Source organism: Lissotriton vulgaris, chromosome 11, assembly GCF_964263255.1.
Source record: "Lissotriton vulgaris chromosome 11, aLisVul1.2, whole genome shotgun sequence".
NCBI lineage: Eukaryota > Metazoa > Chordata > Amphibia > Caudata > Salamandridae > Lissotriton > Lissotriton vulgaris.
Window position 1 is genome coordinate 172,241,409 of NC_141699.1, and position 21,132 is coordinate 172,262,540.

General features: G+C 41.6%; 1 protein-coding gene across 7 annotated transcripts in view; it reads left to right on the forward strand.

The window, feature by feature from the left end:
* Window positions 1–21,132, forward strand: part of MAPKAPK5 (MAPK activated protein kinase 5) — a 429,232-nt gene that overhangs the window by 402,656 nt on the left and 5,444 nt on the right. For 2 of the 7 annotated variants that reach the window (XM_086943071.1, XM_086943073.1), the window contains 2 exons: window positions 8,671–8,792; window positions 9,612–9,716. In XM_086943071.1, coding sequence (XP_086799197.1) covers window positions 8,671–8,792; window positions 9,612–9,716 — 227 coding nt within the window. Of the gene's footprint in view, window positions 1–8,670; window positions 8,793–9,611; window positions 9,729–21,132 lie in introns of all 7 variants that reach the window. The other 5 variants (XM_086943068.1, XM_086943072.1, XM_086943070.1 and 2 more) reach the window with 3 other exon arrangements.

The window sequence follows — 21,132 nt, forward strand, 5'->3', positions numbered from 1 at the left end:
CTGTTCGTAGTCCTTGCTGTTCATTACTACAATGTTCCCTCCTTTGCCAGCCACATGAATAGTAATGTCTGTCATTCATCAGGAGTTTTAAAGCCTCACATTCTTCTTTTGTAAGGTTGTCACCCCCAGTGTGGTGTGGTTTCTGTCTATTGGTGTGTCTGTCCAAATCCCCCAAAATCAATGTATAGAAAATATCTATATTATTTCCTGATGGCGAGGTGTCCACATTGATCTCTTCCGTAAGGGAAATGATGTAGATATTTTCTGTAAAGCCATTATGACAGGCATGCAGAAAAGGGATTGGTGTTTTCTGTTTTGTAGGTAAACTGCAAAAGGTGCTATATGTAAGTGTATTAAAGAGTATGCCAAATTTGCTTTTTTGAAATTTAATAAGTAACGTATTAGTTGTTCTGATGGTGATGATGGATTAATGTCATTTGAAGCACAGTAGTGAACAAAATGTTTCCATTTAGAGACTTCCAAGAAGAGTCCATGAAAGGGCAAGCACTCACTATAGAGGAACTGTATTTTTAAATATCCCAAGACAAAGTGTGCTGACGCACAAACACAGCATTGCAAGCAAAGGTCATCTCACCTTTTCATTTAAATCAAGCTTTGAACTTTCCGGTGTTGGGAAGAAAACCGGTATCAGTAGCAGAAAGAGCATTGCATACACTGGATGTGAAACTTGCTCAAATGTACTATCTGGAAAGAACAAACCCCTACAGAAAAGCACATCTACTATTTGTTGCATTTTCCAGTCCACGCAAAGGCAATGCTATCTCATAATCAGGAAGAGTAAGATTGACAGTCAAATGTATACAAATATGCTACGCAAAAGCCCAAAAAACACTAACAGCCATGCCTAGAGCTCATTTAAGCATGAAAAAAGCATCAATGGCCATTCTAGGGAATATTCCATTACTTGAATTTTGGAAAACAACAACATGGATAATCCCATAAACTTTTACTAGACACTATTTTTTAGATGTGCAAACCAGACAACAGGCTCAAGTAGGGCAAACAGTTCTGCGCACATTATTTAAAACAACTGCACCACCTCTTACCTAAAGCCACTGCGAAAGGGGAATTGCTTTACAGTGTATGCATAGCATGTATATCTGCAGCCCAAACATGCTACAAATGGAGTATGTTCCTTACCCTGTGAGCATCTATTTGTAGCATGTAGTGCTGCAGATTCACATGCACACTCCCCGGCAAGTATAAGATTGTGACACAAATACACACCTATAGAGCATGTTCAACAGCAAAGCTGGCTTTGTAAACTATATCTTCACTTCCTATATGGCAAAGTGGAAAAAACATTATCTAACAAAGGAACTATTGAACATGAGTACTGCCTTAAGGAGGAGGAAATACGATGCTGACCAAAAAAATCCTTGAGGAAAACTGAAAAACAACTTTCAGAGTCCGGACCCAACACTAGATGGCAGGAGTTTGCATAGCATGTGAATCTGTAGCACTACATGCTACGAATGGATGCTTCCAGGGTAAGTAATATATTCCTTCTCTGTTATCATGCAGCAAAATTGACACGGGAAAGACAATGTTTTCTGTCTCACATATTGCATGTGACAATGACTTAATATTGGGGAACAACTATTACATCTGTAAGGCTTCTTCAAAGTGATCTTCCCTCTTTGGATCCGGTATCACGTTACAAAGCTTTATTTAAAATGAATATTTACGAAGAACTTCATTGCATAAACTTTACATGTAGATGGACTGAGTGCAATATTGATATTTAGGGCTTCATGTCTTGTGAGTCGTGGTGTGTTCCATTCTCAGCAATGGTAATAAAATGCAGACTCTACATCTGCATAAATGTTATATAATATAACCATTAAACATGGTTAGAATGAAGCGATTTATACTAAACAAAAAATGGAAACCCCCAGAAATTGTCCCCTCATGGATTTTCTAGGTTTGCTAAACAAATAATAACTCATACCCCAGCTAATCAAATATAACTCGCACCCCAAATGCAGTGATCATTACGTCATCCATGATGTGGCATATGGCGTCACAATAGACTTCAGTGACATTGCATACAGTGTCATTTCTTTGTTTCAGTATGTGTTGGTATTTAACGATGTGTTCATTCCTGTTATTTATTGTTATAAGCATTTCTGTTCCTGCACATTGCATTGCAACTGAAATTAAGTAACTCCAGTGTAACAGCTACGTAAATTACTACTTTTTATTTATGTTCATCACTTGACCTTTTGATTTTACTTATAAAGCTTTCCCAGAAACTTGAGAATGCCAGGATAAGAATAGCACTTACTAAAGACAGGCTCACTGTAGCGTTTCATTTCACAGATTTTATAGCGTTTGCTCTTTATCCCCAGAGTTTTCAGATGTTGTTTTTTATTTTTGATTCATTTTGTCACAACATCCGAATGATTTTAGCGCTGTATTCTCTGTAAAGTAAATATGTTTAGTAATGAATGGATTTAAAGAAAGCACTGGAAACTCAAGTTTAGTGAATCATGAAGCTACAAGCTGATATCTGTATTTGATATGGGAATAAGGATTTTCTGTCTGTTCTCTGTCACATTGAACTCGTTAAATCTTGGAACCAAAACTTAATGTTCATCATTCCAAAAGGGAGTTTGCACCCAACACATGTAGAGCTGGCGCAAAAATACTGCATTTTCCCCTACTTAAACTTAGCCAGGTAAAAATTGTGGCATTTTTGCAAGAAAACACAACAGCAATCTGAATTTTGCAACATAGGGTATTAACACATTTTCCCACTTTCTTAGGTAGGGAACTCTCAATTGATAAGTATTACCCAACCCAATAAATACTACGACCTGTGATATGTGCATTTTGTCTGGTGAGGTATTACCTTCCAAACTAATGGGCCTCTCAGAATGAGACTCAGTAGAGATTATTAAGTAGCAATAGCTGGTCCTTTTCACCTTCTGATTTGATCAACCTATTTGTCCATTATTACAGTGCCAACTTTTGAAATGTATGTTCACTTCCCAAAGAATACTAATTTTGTCTTTAAGAAGTTGTCATTAATGTCCGATCTGACTTTTGTTTTAATGGGGCATACATGTTTTGGAGAATAACGGCTACCCAAAATGTCTTGTTCACTCATTTAACAGCCTAATTTATTTATAGATGTGCATATTGGAAGACCAAAAAATGTTCCCCTAACAAATTTGGGAATGTTCTACTTAATTCTACAAATTTAATATAGAAAAAAGCCCTTTGATGCTTTTCTGCCAGTATCAGTGCAAATTGAACTAAAATTAGCCCATTTCTGTAAAACTTCTGTGCTTTTTGGCCCAGTATAGCACTCTCTATATAGTGTATGTCCAGGAACAATAATCTCTTCCCTTATCTCGTTACCAGCTGGTAACAAAAATACAAAGTTAAATTACACCATGCTACTTTATTTACAAATTGGTTCTCAGAGGAATTGTTACAGGTAAAAACATTGTAAGAGAGTGCGGTAAAGAGACTATGGGGTTGATGACAAAGGTGTATTCAACCCACTTACAAAAAGTTGATCAAAGTGGCAAAAAAAATCTTATCTTACACCTTGGATTACTGCCTCCTCTAATTTGACAAAGGAGATATTTACAATTGTAGACTCCTGTATTAAACCCAGCTGTCTCTCTTGGAATATTGATGACACTCAAGAGATAGTAATATGCTTGCCTCCCTCCTTTTGAGATAATAACCAAGATTTGTTCTTGTCTCGATAAGCCTGTAAATTTGCCACAATTAATAGTACGGCACACTGTCTGAATCCTAATGGTATTAGACCCGGTTCTATCGGGGTTTAGACTAATGCACAATACAGAATTAGCTTTGATTGTAGTAACAAATAAGTTGCGATGGGTGTTGGATCAAGATGGCTTTGTGGCCCTTATTCTTCTAAACCATTTGACCACCTTCAACACCATTTTGCATGAAGTGCTGCCCTCTGGGATGCAAAAAATCAATGTTGGGGCAAGCCCTACAATTGTTGTCATTGTATCTTAGAGACCAGACAAAGAATCAAGATTGCTTCTTCATTGTTTCAGTGGTTTGTCCTGTGAATCAATGAGTGCACCTGATATTTATGGAACTGATGTGACCTGCCCCCATCCGTGCCTTCACCCCAAGTTGCCTGGTCCGATTTCTAACTCCATGGCTCAAGGACTTTGTCAATGCACGAATACAAATTAGAAATCCAGTTTGTCTGCAACCATACTCCTCCCACTGAGCAATACTACACAGGTTTACTGGAAGCTATCAGTCACACAAGATGAGTTCAGGGACACAGTGGAACTTCAAACCCTCTTTCCTGAATGAATAACATCTGAAATAGCACTAAGAAACTGGAAATGTATTTTCAAATGATTATTTTGGAATCTTAACCTACTGCATAACATATGAATGATAACCCCACATAATGCAAAAATGAATGCAGTGAAACCTGTCATGATTATAAGTCATTTGATGACTCATTTGAATTGAATACGCTCTTCTATAGCGCATGGCTACCCTGAGGCATCCCAGCGCTGTAAGACCCAAGGACAGGAGAAGACAATCAGTGGAACAAAAATGTCTTCAATCGCTTCCTGAATGCAAGATGATTAGTTTCCAGCCTGATGTTATCTGGGAGTTTGTTCCAGCCCTTGGCTACATGGAAGGAGAGCTGGCGGCCGCCCATACGGGCTCGCTTCACCCTTGGTAGCACCAACAAATTTCGCTGATTGGATCTCAGGGATCTGTGGGATTGATGATGGCAGAAAAAGGGCTGAAGGATGGTAGAACCGACATTACCGATGGACTTATGCGCCATGCTGAACGTTTTAAACATGATCCTTTCCTGAATCGGCAGCCAGTGGAGCGACCGAAGAGCCGCCTTTGCCGAACAGCGTCTAGATAGATTCATAAGCAGCCGAGATGCACAATTTTGCACTGTTTGAAGGATTTGAATGGAGCCTACTGGAGCTCCTAAATAGATGGCATTAGCATAGTCCAGTCGCGAAAGAATCAGCGACTATACCAGCACACGTCTGGCCTCAACAGGAAGAAGGAACTGCACTTTCCTGAGGACCCTAAGCAGTCCATAACAGGTCGCCGCCACCTTCCTGGCCTGGAACTGGAACCCCAAGGTGGTGTCCAACCAGACCCCCAGGCTCTTTATCTGGGTCTTAAGGGTGGGAGGGGGGCCCAGACAGTGTGGCCTCCATGGGTCAAGGTTGATGGGGGCTTTATAACCCAGGAGCATGATGTCAGTTTTGGCCCCATTTAGCTTTTGAAACAAAGCTGTCATCCACTCCAAAACTTTGGTGAGACAGGGGGTCAAATTATTGCTCCCCTGGTCTAAAGTATCATCCCTTGCTAGGGAGACGACCAACTGTGTATCATCAGCGTAGGTGATAAGCTGAATTCCCCAGGGAAGCACCACCTCAGCCAGTGGTCTCATGTAGATGTTAAACATGGTAGGACTGAGAGAGGATCCCTGGGGAGCGCCTTGATACAATGGCAGTTGGTCCAATGATACCTCGTCCTCGAAAACGGAGAAAAATCTCTCCGCTACAAAGGACTGGAGCCATTTGAGGGCCATTCCGGAGACCTCTGCCCGGCGGAGGCGCTGTAGCAGGAGTGGATGATTGACAGTTTCGAAGGCTGCGCTGAGGTCCAACTGGACCACTGCCGAGCAACCCCCGGCATCCACTATACTCCTAGTCGCCTCCACCACTGCCACCAGGGCAGTCTCCGTGCCCTGTTTGGCTCTAAATCCCGTCTGAGAGGAATGGAGTGCACCCGTGGTCTCAACAAATGAGGAGAGGATCTGATTGACGTGTCTTTCGGCTATCTTACTCAGACCCAGTAACAGCGAGATAGGCCTGTAGTTAGCTCAATCTTCTGGGTCCAAGTTTTTTATTTTTTAAAAGGGCCTTAACTTTCGCCATCTTCCAGGAAGGGGGCACCACTCCCGATTCCAAGGACGAGTTAATGGCCTGCATAATAGCGGGGCACAACTTCCTGCTTAAGAGCTGCAGGCGGTGCAGCATCCAGAGGGGAACCCGATTTGAGGTTACCGAGGAGTCTTTCCACAGTGGCCACGTCGAGTGGCGGGAAGGCGTAGAGTCTTACACATGCGTCTGAAGCATCCTCCTCCGGAGTCCCATCCTTGCTCTCCATAAGGCCAAAGGCCTGTACGGTTGACGCAAAGCCAGCATAGATGTTAGACACCTTGGCTACAAAAAAAGCAGCCAAGTCATCACACCGTTTCTTGTGATCTGGAGGGTCAATAATGGCCGGGGGGGGAGGGGGGGGGGGGGGGGTAACCAGGGCTTGAAATATTTTTAAAAATTTCTCTTGGCCTATTGGCTGCTTCCAAGATTTTAACCTGATAATATGCCGATTGAGCGATTTTTCGTTGATTTTTATATTGTCTTAGCTCTGGCCTATATTCATTTTTGGAGGCAGTTGCGAAATCTTTCCTCCATTTCCTCTCCGCCCTTTTACAACGTTGTATTAGCTCCTTGAGTTCCCTAGAGTACCAAGGTTGTTTACCTGAGCCTGTCCGATGGTGGACCACTGTTTTTGACAGAGTAGAATCTAATGTTGAGGTAAGCCACTCGGTAAAGGCCTCATTGGCGATGACCGGGTTATCGTGAGGAACCGGAGGGGACCTCCTCAGGGCGTCCTCCCAATCCTCCACTGAGAGCCTCGACCAAATTCAGCTAACTTTCTTTGATAGACAAGCTATATGATTTTGGTCAACTGGAGACCAAACAAAGCAGGGCATGGTCCGAAGAGAATTTGCTGAAGAGAATGTGTTAGAAACGTCCATTTGATGGGAATCACAATTATCAAAATGCAACAAGTGAATAAGACAAGACCAGTCTCTGCACTGAAAAACATAGTAATCCAAACAAATCCTTTGATCAAACTCATTCGATCTTTTAGGTATTATTTTATGATGGGTACTGATGATACTCTTCTTATTAGTCGCCTGGGTGGTGATCAAGAGCTGAATACCATTGTCTGAGCAGTTGCCAACTAGATACTAGTGTAGCTGGGTTATTGATCACGTTGTCTTGCCTAGAATGTGACCATAATTGCAAAGCGAAATGTTTGGGCTCAAGTCTTGTTAACATTCTTAGCTGGCCAGATATTGCTTGCTGCTGGAGGCTTTTTTTCTTCCACAAATCAAACGTATTCTTGACAAATCATCCTGTCAGATATATGAAACTCTGTATTGACAAGTTTTACTTGTTAGCCGTCATAATGAAGGCAGCTGGTCTTATATTTGTTGGCCAATTAGTTCTGGCCCCACACATGGCTTTAGAACTGTAATCAAGAATATAGGTCTGTACTAAATCCCGTCACTGTCTTTTCAGGTTTTTAAGGTTGTTTTGCATCTCAAAATTGCTGCAGAAAATATATCCTTTTCTTCCTCAGGAAGGTTTTAGAGTAGTAGCACAGGCTTTCCTCTTCTCAAGGATTGACTATTGGACCAACCCGTTTTCAGGTGCTCCGAAGTCTCTTCCTAGAAGGCTCAAATTACTTCCGAACATGGCTATTCATCTGATTTTGGACTTAAAAGACAGTTGCAGATTGGCATACTCTTCATTTGCTTGCAGTGGAAAACAGAATTCGGTTTCAATCCCTCTGCCTGGTGCATCTGGCAGTGTATAAAAGGGGTTCGCTCTTCCTACAGAGATACTACAAAACTCATTGCTTTCAGTCTGCTGCAGACTATATTTTAAGGCTCCCTCTTTTAAAGAAATCTCACTGTGGCAGTCGAGCCTTTGGCTGTTTAGCAGCCAAATTTTGGAACGCATTCCCTCGCTCCTTGAAATCTTTTAGCATTTTTCTCCCCTTTAGACCTATTAACCTAAAATAATATATTGCCTTATCTTTTGCCAAATACTAGTGATTCCAGAATAGACATACATGTTGGTCATATCAGTCTGTGGATTTGTTTACCTAACTTCTTATGCTCATCATCTTTCGAATTCTACTTGTCCTGCCTGTTCACTGCTTAACGCTTAAGGAATAAACATTCTATTCTTTTGTATTGTTAATTTTAATTAAAATTATTTGAGAAATGAAAAGGCTAGCTGTGTTAACCAATTTTTCAGTTGTGTACCTTGATTAAATTCATAATAATCTTGCCAGCTTCCCTCAGTAAAGCCCGGAGAGTAGATACAAAACAAGTGGTTACGGTACTTTTGCTGAGCTAGCTGTCAGAATGGAAGGTTGGGTGATGCTGCAGTGTATTGTGGGCTCTCGAGAGCAGTTCGTATACTTTAATTGGCATTCTCAAATTCTACTTCATTGAGGTTTCTGCTCATCTTACCCATTTTGTTAGTTTTTTGCTTTGTAAAAGAATTTGAAAACAGCCCTAATGCCTGCTTAAGTAAAGTTTTAATCATGTGGATTCCGTATGCTGTTCAAATTTGCAATATTTTAACCATTCTCGAAAGATATTTTCCCTATTTTAAGTATTCCAGGAGTCTGTATATAGGTGAAGATAGTATTGTGTTTTTGTAATTAATGAAAACGTTGATGGAAAGTAAGCAAGCCTGACGTCCGTTTGCTTTTGTGTACTGTTTTAAGAGCACTATTGGAATGTATTCTTTTCTGTAACAGGTCAATTTTCTCTTTAAATAATTATAGCACTAAACCTAAAGATGGAGTTTATATCCATGACCCTGAAAATGGGACGGAAGACTCGAATATAGCTTTGGAGAAGCTACGAGACGTGATTGCTCAGTGTATTCTACCACAGGCTGGTAAAGGTTCTGACATTTAAGTCCACTCAAGTGTTGTATTTGTGTGTGTTTGTAGTATGTACAACTGAATTCTAAGGCAAGCATGCAAATGTTTTTTTGAAGAATAAAGTTCATGTGGTGGAAAGAGATGAAGTGAAAATGCAATGGCCTAAAATAAATATGAGTTTGTGGATCCTTGCCCTCTACAGGAATGGCTAAGTCTTTTCCAGCAGTGCGAGGTTAATTGCCTTTCAAGTCCCTCAAAGATCATGCCATTTCTTGAAGGATGCCAATAGAAGAAATAAATGAATTTGCAAAACATTTGTCTATTTAAAATTTCATGCACCATATCCTTTATTCACTTGTCCATAACGTATAGTTATTTTCTTCTATTACATATATTTGTCAACAAAAAGCCCATAAATCAGTTAGAGCTCTCTTGGTATTCATTGTTATAATATAGTCTGGTCTACGGGAACAACCGAAAACCCTTGGACTTTTTGGAATCTGAAGACATATGTAGAAGTCTTTGGCTATAAACCTCCTCAGCCATGTCGGGTCTTCCTTATAGCCAGTATTCAACATTGACTTTTGTACATTAAAAACAGAAACTGCAATCTTGATTGCTTTTACAACACTACATTCCTTATTGCTTTTGGTTACTTGGCTGTCTATGTATCATTAATTGTAATTTCTTGCTTGTCTGATGTTGAAATAGTTTAAAGCAGAAAATGTAAATACTTGCTTGATATTTAGCGCAGTAAAAAAATATTGACAAGCTGAGTCTGAAAATTTCCAATGAAGAAGTTGTTGCCTGAGAGTCCTAATATAAAAATATTTTGCTAGGTGAGAACGAAGATGAGAAATTGAATGAACTGATGCAGGAAGCATGGCAGTATAACAAAGACTGTAAACTATTACGAGATACCCTACAGAGCTTCAGTTGGAATGGTAAGAAATCCGGTCAGTTTGAACATTTTCTTAAGTGAATGCCTGCCACTAGCGGTTGTGAATGTTTAAATGTGTTGATATAAGAACAATGTTATGTATTACACATTAATCATTGTTAGTCTAATTATTGAATTTATCTATAGTGCTGTACAAGACAGAAAACGAGTGATACAAAAGATTAGATGAAAACATCAGTAAACAAAAAAACAACTTTCAGCCTTTAAAGATTAGTTTAATTATTTAAGAAAGTGGGCTTTCAGCAAACTTTTAATTAAGGGTAGGCTTGATTGATTCACACCTGATTTAAACTGATTGGTTCTTTAGTTTTGGTGCAAGAAGGCCAGAAGAGTAAGAACAAGTGCAAGACAAGCACATATGGGTTCAGTTTGTGTCATGGCTGTTGAACAAGGAGTCTCACAGTGCACACTGAGAGCATAGTTAGCCATCAAAGTTGAAGACAATGGGAGCTGTCCGACTGCTGTAAAAGACCGAATATAAGACAAACACAAGAATTGTGAGAACTCTGAAGCAGAACAGTAAATAACTTATGAATACCAACATAAATAATGTCAATGTAATTTGGAAGGGAAATACATAGTTTGTTGCAATAGTTTTCAGAGAAACAAAAAGAAGGATATGATCTGATGTTCTTGATGTTATATAGATGAATCTGAGAGAATTTGTTTCCAAAGGAGCTTACATTAAGAAAGCTAAGGGGGAAAGTCCTACTGAACACACAAATTTACAAGCGGAAAGGTCAATTAACAGAAGTTGTGCTTTAGATCCGAGTTTCCGAGTAGGAAGATCTGGTTGGAGATTCTCTTGAAGATAGAATTGGCCCTTAGCAAAGATTTGTGAACCAGGCACAAGAGTTTGATTAAAGAACATTTTCTCACAGGAAGCCAGTGAAGACATTTCTGTAGGCTCTGATGGGCAGCAGTGAGGAAGTTTGCAAACCTACAGAGCATTGGTGTTTTAACTACTTGCAACCTTTGAGAGCAACGACTCATTAGCCGCCAGGAGGGCGTATCCGTAAGCCAGCCGGCGCACAATAGGGGCCAGAGTGAGAGTTCTTTTAGTATGTAAATGGAGCCACTGAAAAAACGTTTCTAAGCATATGCATGATCCCAAAACAGGCACCGCAGGTGGATCTTATCTGCTGTCTCATAGAGAGGTTCTCGTCCACCAGGATACCAAATTATTTTACCACCTTTTTAGGATGGGAGATCGAGCTTAACTCAGAAGGCCACCAGTCATTCAAACAATATGCATGGGCCTTGCCAAACAGCTGTATCTGTCGTATCTCCGTTCAGCTGTAGGCAATTCATGGTCAATCAAGAAGCAAATTTCCTCATGCATTCACCAAATCCGCTGTTGGTGGATTAAGGATTGGGTCCCATAGAGATGATCAACTGAGTGTCATCTGCATATGAGATGACTTCAAAGCCACATGATCTTACCACTTGGGTTAGGGGGGCTGCAAAGATGTTAAAGAGCGTAGGGCTCAGAGAAGAGCCTTGCAGAACCCCCTTATCTTAGTTCATAGTGTGGAATTTGAAACATTCAAGGTGCGCTGCCTGAGTCTGGTAGCTAAAAAACATTTTGAGCCATCCCAAAGCTTTTCCGCAGACACCAGTCTCGAGTCTCTGGACCAAGATTGAATGAGAGATAGTATCAAATAAGGCAGATAGATCGAATAACACCAACATAGCTGGAAAACCATCGTCAAGGGAAAGCCCAACAGTGCCAACTACTACCCGCAAGAATATTTCTGCACTATAGGAAACTAAAACCCAACTGAGCGGGACCAAGAGGAAATGGGCTTCTAAGTAAGGGCAAAGTTGTATGTTTAGTAAAGATTTTGCTAAGATGAGATACAACTGATATGGGTCGGTAGTTGGCGGGCTCAAGGGGATGAACATTAGATTTGTTTAAAAATAGGCATGACTTGTGCTGCTTTCCAGACCAATGACCGAAAAGCTGAAAGAGAGATTGAACAGCGAACTAATGATAGGAAGGAGTATGGTTTTTGCATCACCATAATGCACAGAGGGCAAAGATCAGAAGGGGAGCCTGATTTCATTCTACTCATCATGTTGGAAACATGCGCAGAGGTAACCGGTTCAAACTCTTTCAGTGAGGCAGGACGGTTGGCAACAGGGGAGATAATAGAGGGGGCTTCCGTCCGTATTGTGCAGTTAGAAAGGTTCCAATTGATTAATAAGATATTGTCCTCAAAATGATCTGCGATAGCATCGCAAAATGGCTGAGAGGCCGAAATAGTGGATGCACAGGTAGCATACTTAATAAACTCTTTTAACACTTTAAACAATTCTCTGGCTGAGTTCCAAGACTATTAATAATGTGGAACCTATGAGTGTCTCTAATCTTTTTGTGATAGGTCCCTAGTGCAAGTTCCTAAGCAGATTTGTCAGGAAGAGAGTTTGTGATGCGCCATCTTCCCTCCAATTTTCTGCAAGCCAATTTCTCCTGTTTAAGTTCCTCCTAGCACCTGGGGGAATGAGACCTAACCGAATTGGAGTGGCTTTGTTTTAAGAGAGAAACTGTATCCAGGGCCTGAGAGAGTTTTCTGAAAATCCGTAAGGGTGCTGTTAACATTAGGAGTTTTAATAGTTTATTGGGGGGGGCGGGGGAGAATACAAGGAGGAGACCTTGCGATCTAAGGCCTTCTTTCATGCGGCCAGAAAGTTCTCCTTGGATAGGGATTTGAAAGCTAAAGGAAGAAGAGGGTCAAACTGAAGGTTTGTGACGTTAGAAAAGACCAGATCAAGCGTTGCTCGCTGTGTGCGTAAGGCCAATTACTTTCTGATGTAAACCCAGCAGCTCTAAAATAAAAGTACAGTCTCATGGCCAGAGTCCAGTTCGCCATAGTAAATAATATCACCCACCAACAGAAAATTGCCTGAGGCTAGCACATGGGGTGCTAGTTGTTCTATCAGCCTATGGCTAAAGTCTTTCTTAGGCCCAGGAAGGCGATAAATTAGAGCATTCTTCCATGAATCATCAGACGGGGTCTCCAGTTTGAAAATGCAGAGCGCCACCCAGTCCTTGAGAAGGGAGTCAACCATTGTGACTTCAGCGGGGTCAGCAGCAACTCCACCCCCTATTTTTGTTTCCATGTTACATAGGATTTTGATGATATAAAACCTCACACAGCCAGTCTTTTCATTGGAGATTTGTGTAATATTTCAGTAACTTTTTTTAATGGATTAATGTGTCTGAGTAAACAATTTTGAGAATATTATATGTCATCTATTAGATGCCATATCATTAACATCCCTGTAAAAGTAAACACTCATTACTTAGATTTCATTACCAAGAAACAATAAGTGCGCTTTTCACTGTTTTACCTTTGCTGTTATTTCTGGGGGGAGGAACGCTCTCACCCCCAGCCCCACCCCTGCTCATGTTTCTTTCTAGTCATGACTGAGAACCTATTCTCATGCCTCCTTTTACCACGCTTCCCTTGAGATGTTATCTTTGGTTTTCCTTTCTTTTTTTTTTTTTATTAAGTTTCTTGGATTTATTGGTGTTCTTTTAAAGCCTTTCAATGTTTGAGAAAGATATTTAACATAACCAGTCTGTAATAAGTGGGAGACTGTCCTCTCCCAATAAACGCCAGGATTTTATTTTCTGATTTCAGGCATCTTCTGACATCAGAATGTGCTGGTAATACGAAAGTGGGGACACTGCTTTCTTGTTACAGCATATTTAAAGCGACTAGTGACTTAATGGTTCCACCTCATGTAGGTTAGCCTTCTCCGGCACCTCACCCATAGGTGCAGTAATCATGTTACCTAGGAGCAAAACAGTAAAATGCAGGCATAATAGTGAGCATACAGCACACGTCTCCGTCTATCTGTTTGCAAGCCCCACCAATCTTCTCCCAATGCTTGCTTGAGTAACAATCTCCCACCCATGTACTTGCCTACTGGTACCCACATTGGGCCCTTTCTTTCACTCTGCAGCTAATTGAAAATAGCCTGCACAGCTGGTCAGCTTAGAAGGAGGGTGGGGGGTGTGGGGGGGGAGGGGGGGGGGGGGTGTAACTCTACCCTTTACATAGGAAACAAAGTAGGTCAAATATATAAAGAGAAAATATCACCGGTGCAAGCAGGCACCCCTGCTTCAGAACATTTTTTGTTAGAATAACCGCAGTTATTGATGCAATAGGGTTCCAGGCATTCCAAACTTAGACAGTTTTTCCAATGGGCTGGACAATCAACTTTATGAAAGACTGTGGAAAAGTCAAGGAAGGCAGTATATACTTAGGAGCATCTGATGGCCACATATTTTTCAGTAATAAGTTCAAAGCTGCAATATTATCTAAAGTACTGTGCTTTTTCCTTTGAGAAAGAGATAAATTGAATTCTAGCCAATATATTATTTCTTTATTCATAGAGAGGAAAGCACATAGGTTTATGATATGATTTAGAATGGCTCTTGTGATCTTTACTAATAATCTGCTTCATAAATTGACAAATGGTGCGACATACATTAGCTTTTCAAAGGCGTATGCCATAGGATGCCCTTTCCACTAGCCCTTTTAGATTAGAAATCCTGACTGGGATCCATTGCTTTCAACCAGAATACTTATTAAACTTGGAATTAACTCCATCAGATTGTCATGACCCACTGATGACCCACTAATCTCTAGAGAAAAAAAAATCCATGATCACTAAGCGGACTGTCTATAAGAGGCAATGAGATAATCAATTATGGAATCGCCCAGCTGAGATTTATGAGTAAATTGGGCAAGGGAGTCATGAACAAATCTACCATTTATAATCACAGTCATTCTTTCTTAGTAGGCCAAGGAGTAATTGTCCTCACTTATCTGTTTTCACTTTCGACAGAAAGTGGATTGGGGGGGATATGTAATGCTTCTTCTCTTTTAACATCCTCAAACAATCTGATAGAGTGGTTAGTGACCTTACAATTTAAATCTCCAACTAAGATAACCTGGCATTCACTTTCGATCTGTAACCTTGCTTATAAAGGTGAAAAGGTTAGATAGTAATTTATTATGATGTGAATCTTGGGGAATGTAAGCATTTACAACTAAGAAGGGATCCCTAATGCTCTCACCCAAGATTGGGTAATTTTAACGCATGGAAAGGATTGGAAGTATCCATGATACCATTACAATTTCATTTAAAATTATTTTCTTCCTCCTTTCCTAGATGGGGCGACGTTACAGCTTAAAAAAAGTATCAGTCTAGATCAAGGTTAGAGAGGCGCCAGGTTTCTTAGATGCAGATTACATCAGCCTTCAAGCTATTGAAAACTTTCAATTTCTCAGGTTTATTCAATAGACCCGCTGCTTTCCAGGAAACCAATGTTAAACTGTTAAGAACTATAAGATTTAAATATTGGGCACAATGTGCAGGCACCATTAAGTGTACCGGCCAACCAGTTCCATTATATCGATCATCCTCAATTATAAGAAAAGGAGGCCTCGACCTCATGGTACCATGATTAATCACAAATCTCCCTCCATTCACTACCAAGACCTGTAGACGCTTTAGATTTTCACCAGATATCTTATTTGAAGCTAAGGGATCGTACTCCGGGGAGAACAACTCAAGTTCTCATATTGTTTTTTGTTTATTTAAAAAAAAGTTTTTTTAGTTCTCATATTGTTGTTTGTCGGTTTTATTTTATCAGGGCACTGGAATTACATCAATCCCTCAGCAGTGAAGGGAGTCACTATTGTGCAGAACTAGATTTGCAACTTTTTGGGTCAGAAACTGAATCCTTGCTTTACTCACAGAAGGAAAATACACTAGCAGTGCTTTCCAAACTTTTCATGTTGGTGACACACTTTTTAGACATGCATTCTTTCGCGACACAGTATTCAGTTTTATCAGCAAACCAGAGGTTAAATTAACTGCATTTTTAGACATGCATCATTACGCGACATGGTAATTCAGTTTTACTAGCAAACCGGAGCTTAAATGAACTGCATATAAGAGATAAGGACAAATTTTCTAGGTCATGTCAGCCTCTGTTGAGTTCACTGATTTGGAGGTTGCCTTTGATAAGGTTCCTGGAAGGAAAATCTGGGAAATGTACCATCTGTTTTATTAGACATCAATGTATACCTACAAATAATTTTGCCAAGGTGCACTGGAGACCAAATGGTTAACATATATGTCAGCAAAGGAGTCCGTTATCAGACTCCCAGTCCTGGTCTTCACAAACCTTAAGCTTACTCATACACTGCTCACGAGGAACTTCAATCATTTTCGGAGGCGGAACTATCTTACACATGGTTGGAAGTCAAAGAATAATATGACCCAGAATCCTATCTATGCCAATTAATAAAACCTAGTTGAAAAGAAATCACTGACTAGGCAGGGCCACACCACAAAGGAACTTTTAGGAATGAAGTACTTCTCTCTGGATATGCTGAATCAAATGCAAGTTATAACAAACAAACGGGGACTGTTGGCTTTCAAAAGGACAAAGAACACATGCTCGAGAATGAAAACAGAGACAATCTGTTTTAAAGCCTATGCCTTTTTTAAGCCACCATCAAAGACTAACTTTACTTTTTGACTCTGCACATTCTCAAACACTGCAATTTCTTAACCGAATCAGAGTAAAATATCCAGCATATCAATATACTTTGAGCAGTGAAGGAGAAGACAGAACTCATCTTGTTTAAGTAAGTTTCATCTGAGGAAACACTAGTGCAGTTTACTGTGTATTGTCCGTTGTATGCCACACAAAGCAATCTCTGCTTTGAGAGTTACTTGAGTTGACCATCACGTTGTAATGCATATATCAAGACTGTGAGGAAGATTTATTAAGTGGACAAGGAAGGCGAAGACAACTTATGAGACCCAAGATAATCGCCACATCGAGCCAAATGAACTTATCATGAATGACTTGTGTAACTTTTTACAACTCCGCTTACTTATTACAACTACAGGTTGATGTATTATTATCCATTAAAGTTGCTTCTGCATGGGTAACCCTGCAGCACCCTCCACAACGATCCGATGCCTACCTTTTCGGCGAACGCTAGATCCCTGGCTGTGCCTGTAACAGCCCACTGGAGGGCAGAAGCCAGACGGTCCCATTCCCGGACATTCTACCTACCATTATGCATGTCCCTCACAGCGACGAGAGCTGACTCTCTGTGCTCCCGCCCTGTGCCTATGACAGGTGAATGCTAATCGCGTCCGCACCCCCATACACCACGAAGTGCTGTGCCGTTTCAGGGATCGGGCCTAGACCCCAGGCTGTGCCCGCGGCGTAACCAGACCCCTGAACTGGCCCAGAACCCCTGGCTGTGCCCTTAATGGCCCACTGGAGGGCAGAAGCCAGCGGCCCCATCCCCTGACATTCATGCTGCAGTATATGACTCACCGCCAGGCTCGAGGGAGAACGGCAGCGCAATGCTGCTCCTTTCCACCTTCTGCAGGAACAGCTACTGCATCACTAACATGCACTGTGCATCCTGCATAATGAGTAGACCGCGTCTCGTCGTCTTTATCAAAAAAGGCTACAAAATCCAACGTAGTACCTGTTGTCAGAGAGGAGAGAGAAGCATAATTTCCACCTACCCATACAATATTTGTATTATCTATTAGGTCAGCACAAAAAGGTTCAGCAGCTGGATTCATTAACCCTTGAGTCATTTCTATTGTCATTAACAGTTTTATTCATCGTAAGGTTATTTCAGGTCCTTTGTCTAATTCTTTGTTTATTCTTTTTCTGCAGAAATCGTTTTGTTTTATTAGGACTTCTCTTTAGGTTGAAAAGGCACAGGAGTATCAGCCAAAATCACTTCGACAAATTCAATAAACCTAAAAATGGCAAAAGTGTTGGTCCTTGAGTATGAAGCCTTCCCTGTAGAGCAGGGGCTGCTGTTTTGGGGAACCAAGGTTAAAATAGTTTTTTACAGAATAAATAGAATTTTCCTCATTCTGCTGCTGCTTAATGTTCCTAGAAAGCTTCTTACTTTGGGATTTACCAGCTTGGGTCCGACAATCTTTATGCATGCATTTTTCCTGCGGGGACCTATCCCCAGGGACATCGATTTACCAACTTGTAACCCACAGTCATTAGACCTGAACTTTGCCCAAGGCTTGCGGTGGAGGTCCTGTGTACCAAAATAGGGAAAATTGCTTTCTTCCCTCTCATTGGTCGCAAACTGCATAACCGGATTGAAAGGGTGGTCCTCTCCTTTTAGTCCCACTAGAACTTTCAAGATCATTAATAAGGTAACTTGAATGTGGACTGCGTTATTTACAGAATTTTCTAGTAGGGCTAGGATGGACAATAGAATTATTTCCAAACACTGATTCTGAAACTTGAACATATTGACCTGGGAGGTTACAGGACAGATTCCCGAGTAATTCCGAATCAGGAGTGACATACATCTCTGAGACAGCAGATGATGGTTCCATAGGTGTACTGCGATAAAGCTTCAATTCTGTTTTCTGTGGTTGGCCAAGTGGGGTTGTAGGGAGGCTTCTCTTGTTTGACGAGTGATTTCTCAAAAAGAAGTCGACATCAGGTAAGGTGGTAAACTCATTATGATGTTTAAAATCCTCCCCAGACACAAAATGTGTGTCATTCTTAACAATCTGAGGCAAGGGAGATGGAGAAACAAACTTTTTGTATTGTCTTTCAGCTCCGTGCAGAGGATGTGCCCAACTTTGGATAATATCACAAAATTCCACTTCCCTTTTTTGAAAGAAGGAGAAAATAGGATTTGAACTCTTCTTTAAATTCAAGTCTGCAGCCCTATTCCTTAAAAGATTAGATATGATCTTTTTACAAGCTTTTAAGCGAATCAGTGTACGTGAGATGAGCTTCCGTACGGTCATGTTATTTCCTTTATTTACTCAAAAGGGATCAAAAGAACGAAGTAACTTGAGCTTTAAACAAGGCTTATAGGTGCAAAGGCTTCCTCAACAGTGGACATTTGGCAAGATCTGGTTATGGGCTACGTTCCCCATAGCCCATCAAGCCTCACAAGCACACTATCCTTATAGGAAGTTCCCAATGTGAGCTTCAGTAGAAATTCAAATGGCTCTGGGGAGAAGATCCAAAATCCAGCTACCAGGCTGGCCTCTGGTCAGTGCCACCACCAGCTGCCAGCAACCAGGGGAGAACAAACGAAAGACCGGCTGTAGGCTGGCCAGTCAGGATATCAGAGGGGCTTATCTTAATTTCACCCCCAACCTTTGCGCCCGATGCTGTTTTTCCCCATCAGCATGAGCAGAATCAGTAGGGGTCTCAACAGAACTGAGTGGTCACCAACAATACTCTCAAACATAACCCTCACTTGTACGCTGGCCGCAGCGCAGGCTAACATAATCTCGCCATTCTCCTGTGTCGATTTCTGTTGGATATGGGCTGAGGTGCACATTAAGAGGTTGTGCTTCTCTGCTAGAACAAGCCGCACCAGCCTAACTCCAGCCGCCTCATTTCACCGCTGAGAGCCTAGTGTACTTACCAAATGCGCCGCCACGGCTGACCGGCAGCCACACGCCTTCAGGGTACTCGTCCCTCACTAGCGATTCCACGGGCTCCAGGTGACCGCAGTGGCACTCCACTACAAGCTCTGCCCCTCAAGTTTGCTCAGAGTCCGAGTCGGTTTGCAGCTCCTACCGGGATGTATGACATTACAACGCATGCTTTTACCACGCATGCCTTTACATCGCAAGTTTTACAACGCATGCTTTTACAACGCATAGTGTTGAGGGTTGCTGGATAGTGAATAGTTTAATTTACTATTCCAACTCCAGTCCCCCTTGATAGTAGGGAAGGTGTTGGATAGTAAATTAAATCTATTCCCTATCCTAGAGCGCCCCCCAGCGCAATGCGTTGTAATGGCATGCGTTGTAATAGTTGCGTCGTAAAGGCTCTGAGTGGTAAAAGTTGCGTTGTAAAGGATGTTCCCCTCCTACTGCTACCCCTACCCTGCTTGCGCCATGCAGGCCACAGTACACACTTTTGCAGCTTTCAGCGGCTCCCGGTTTGCGGCCTGGAGTATGCTGTACTGTGTAGGTTATCTGTTGCTGCTGCCCTGTTTGCGGCACGTGCGCTGCGGCAGACATTGTTTGTGGTTTTCAGCTTGCAGCGACACTCAGTATGCATCCTGGATGTGCACCTTGCCCTGTAGCTCATCTGCTACCGCTGACAGCACGTGAGCCGCAGCATATATTTTTTGTGGTTTTTGGCTCCCAGGTTGCAGCCTGGAACTTGCTGTGCCACATTGCTCGTCTGCCTGTCCGTCATCTGCAGTCATATTTTTCTCTTTGTCGGAACACTCCTCCTTCTATAATGGTATCATGGTCTCTTTTAAAGAAAGGGTTCAGGTTTCTAGGTGAGCCACTTCTTAATTCTGAAATTCTCCTTCAGAGGACTTGCCGTTCTGTCATAACTTAGTGCCTTCTGTCATTATACATTCTGTTGACAGTGAGAGCAGGCCTATTAAGTGTAAATCTGCACTTGCCATGTCGTACGTATATCACTGCTCTCTCCGCCCCTCCTCACCTCACCCTCCCCTTTTTAAACCTAAAGTAAAGGCTTTCTAAACACAGTGACATCCAGTTCTGTGTTCAGGACTTGTAATCAAGATATGATGCTGTTTCCGGGGATAATCAAAAACCTATAGTGAAGCTGGGGGGACTCGAGACAAAGATGAATTTTGGGATCCAGTGTTTTCTCTTATTGGGATGTGTAGGAAGCTGGCTTTTTATCTAATGTACTTTAAATTAATAATCCCAAATGCTGCGTTTAGTGGTAGTGTGGGCAAGCAATTTTGACTTACTTGTTGGATTTACTTTATACGTTCACAATTTTTACAGTAGAAAATGACAGCTGTCAGATTTGAGGTATAAGCCTCGAACGCGGTAATGTTATCCTATGGGAGAAACATTCTCTGCATAGGGTCACTTAATGAACTGTTCTTCTGGACTTCGAGGTAAGTAGGGGCCAAGGTCCAAGAAACCACCAGCAGTTTAATTTACTCTCTCCTGGTGTGTCCTGTTGTAGAGGTGCTGGTCGCGATAGTAGCCTCAAGTGCTACCCGTTAAAGTCGAAAAGAAACAGTACCTATACGTTTTTTTTTAAAAAGAGACTGCAAGTGGGATCTGGGTGACCATTCGAGGAAAAGCCACCAGGGGCTCGGTTTTTGAGGGTCTCTGGGGCACAGGGACGCTGCCGGTTTCCAGGGACTCTGGCTGTGGGGCTCAGGTGCATAGGTGTTTTGTCATAGGTGTTTCGTCAGGCGGGGTCACTCTGTGTCAGAGACCTGGTAAAGGAGGGGCAAGCAGGGAAGCAGGGCCACACTGGCAGCTTGAATCCTGATGTCTCTCAACCGTAGATTGGTGTCGATGAAGTCTGGACTGGACACCCAACAAGCCTTGGT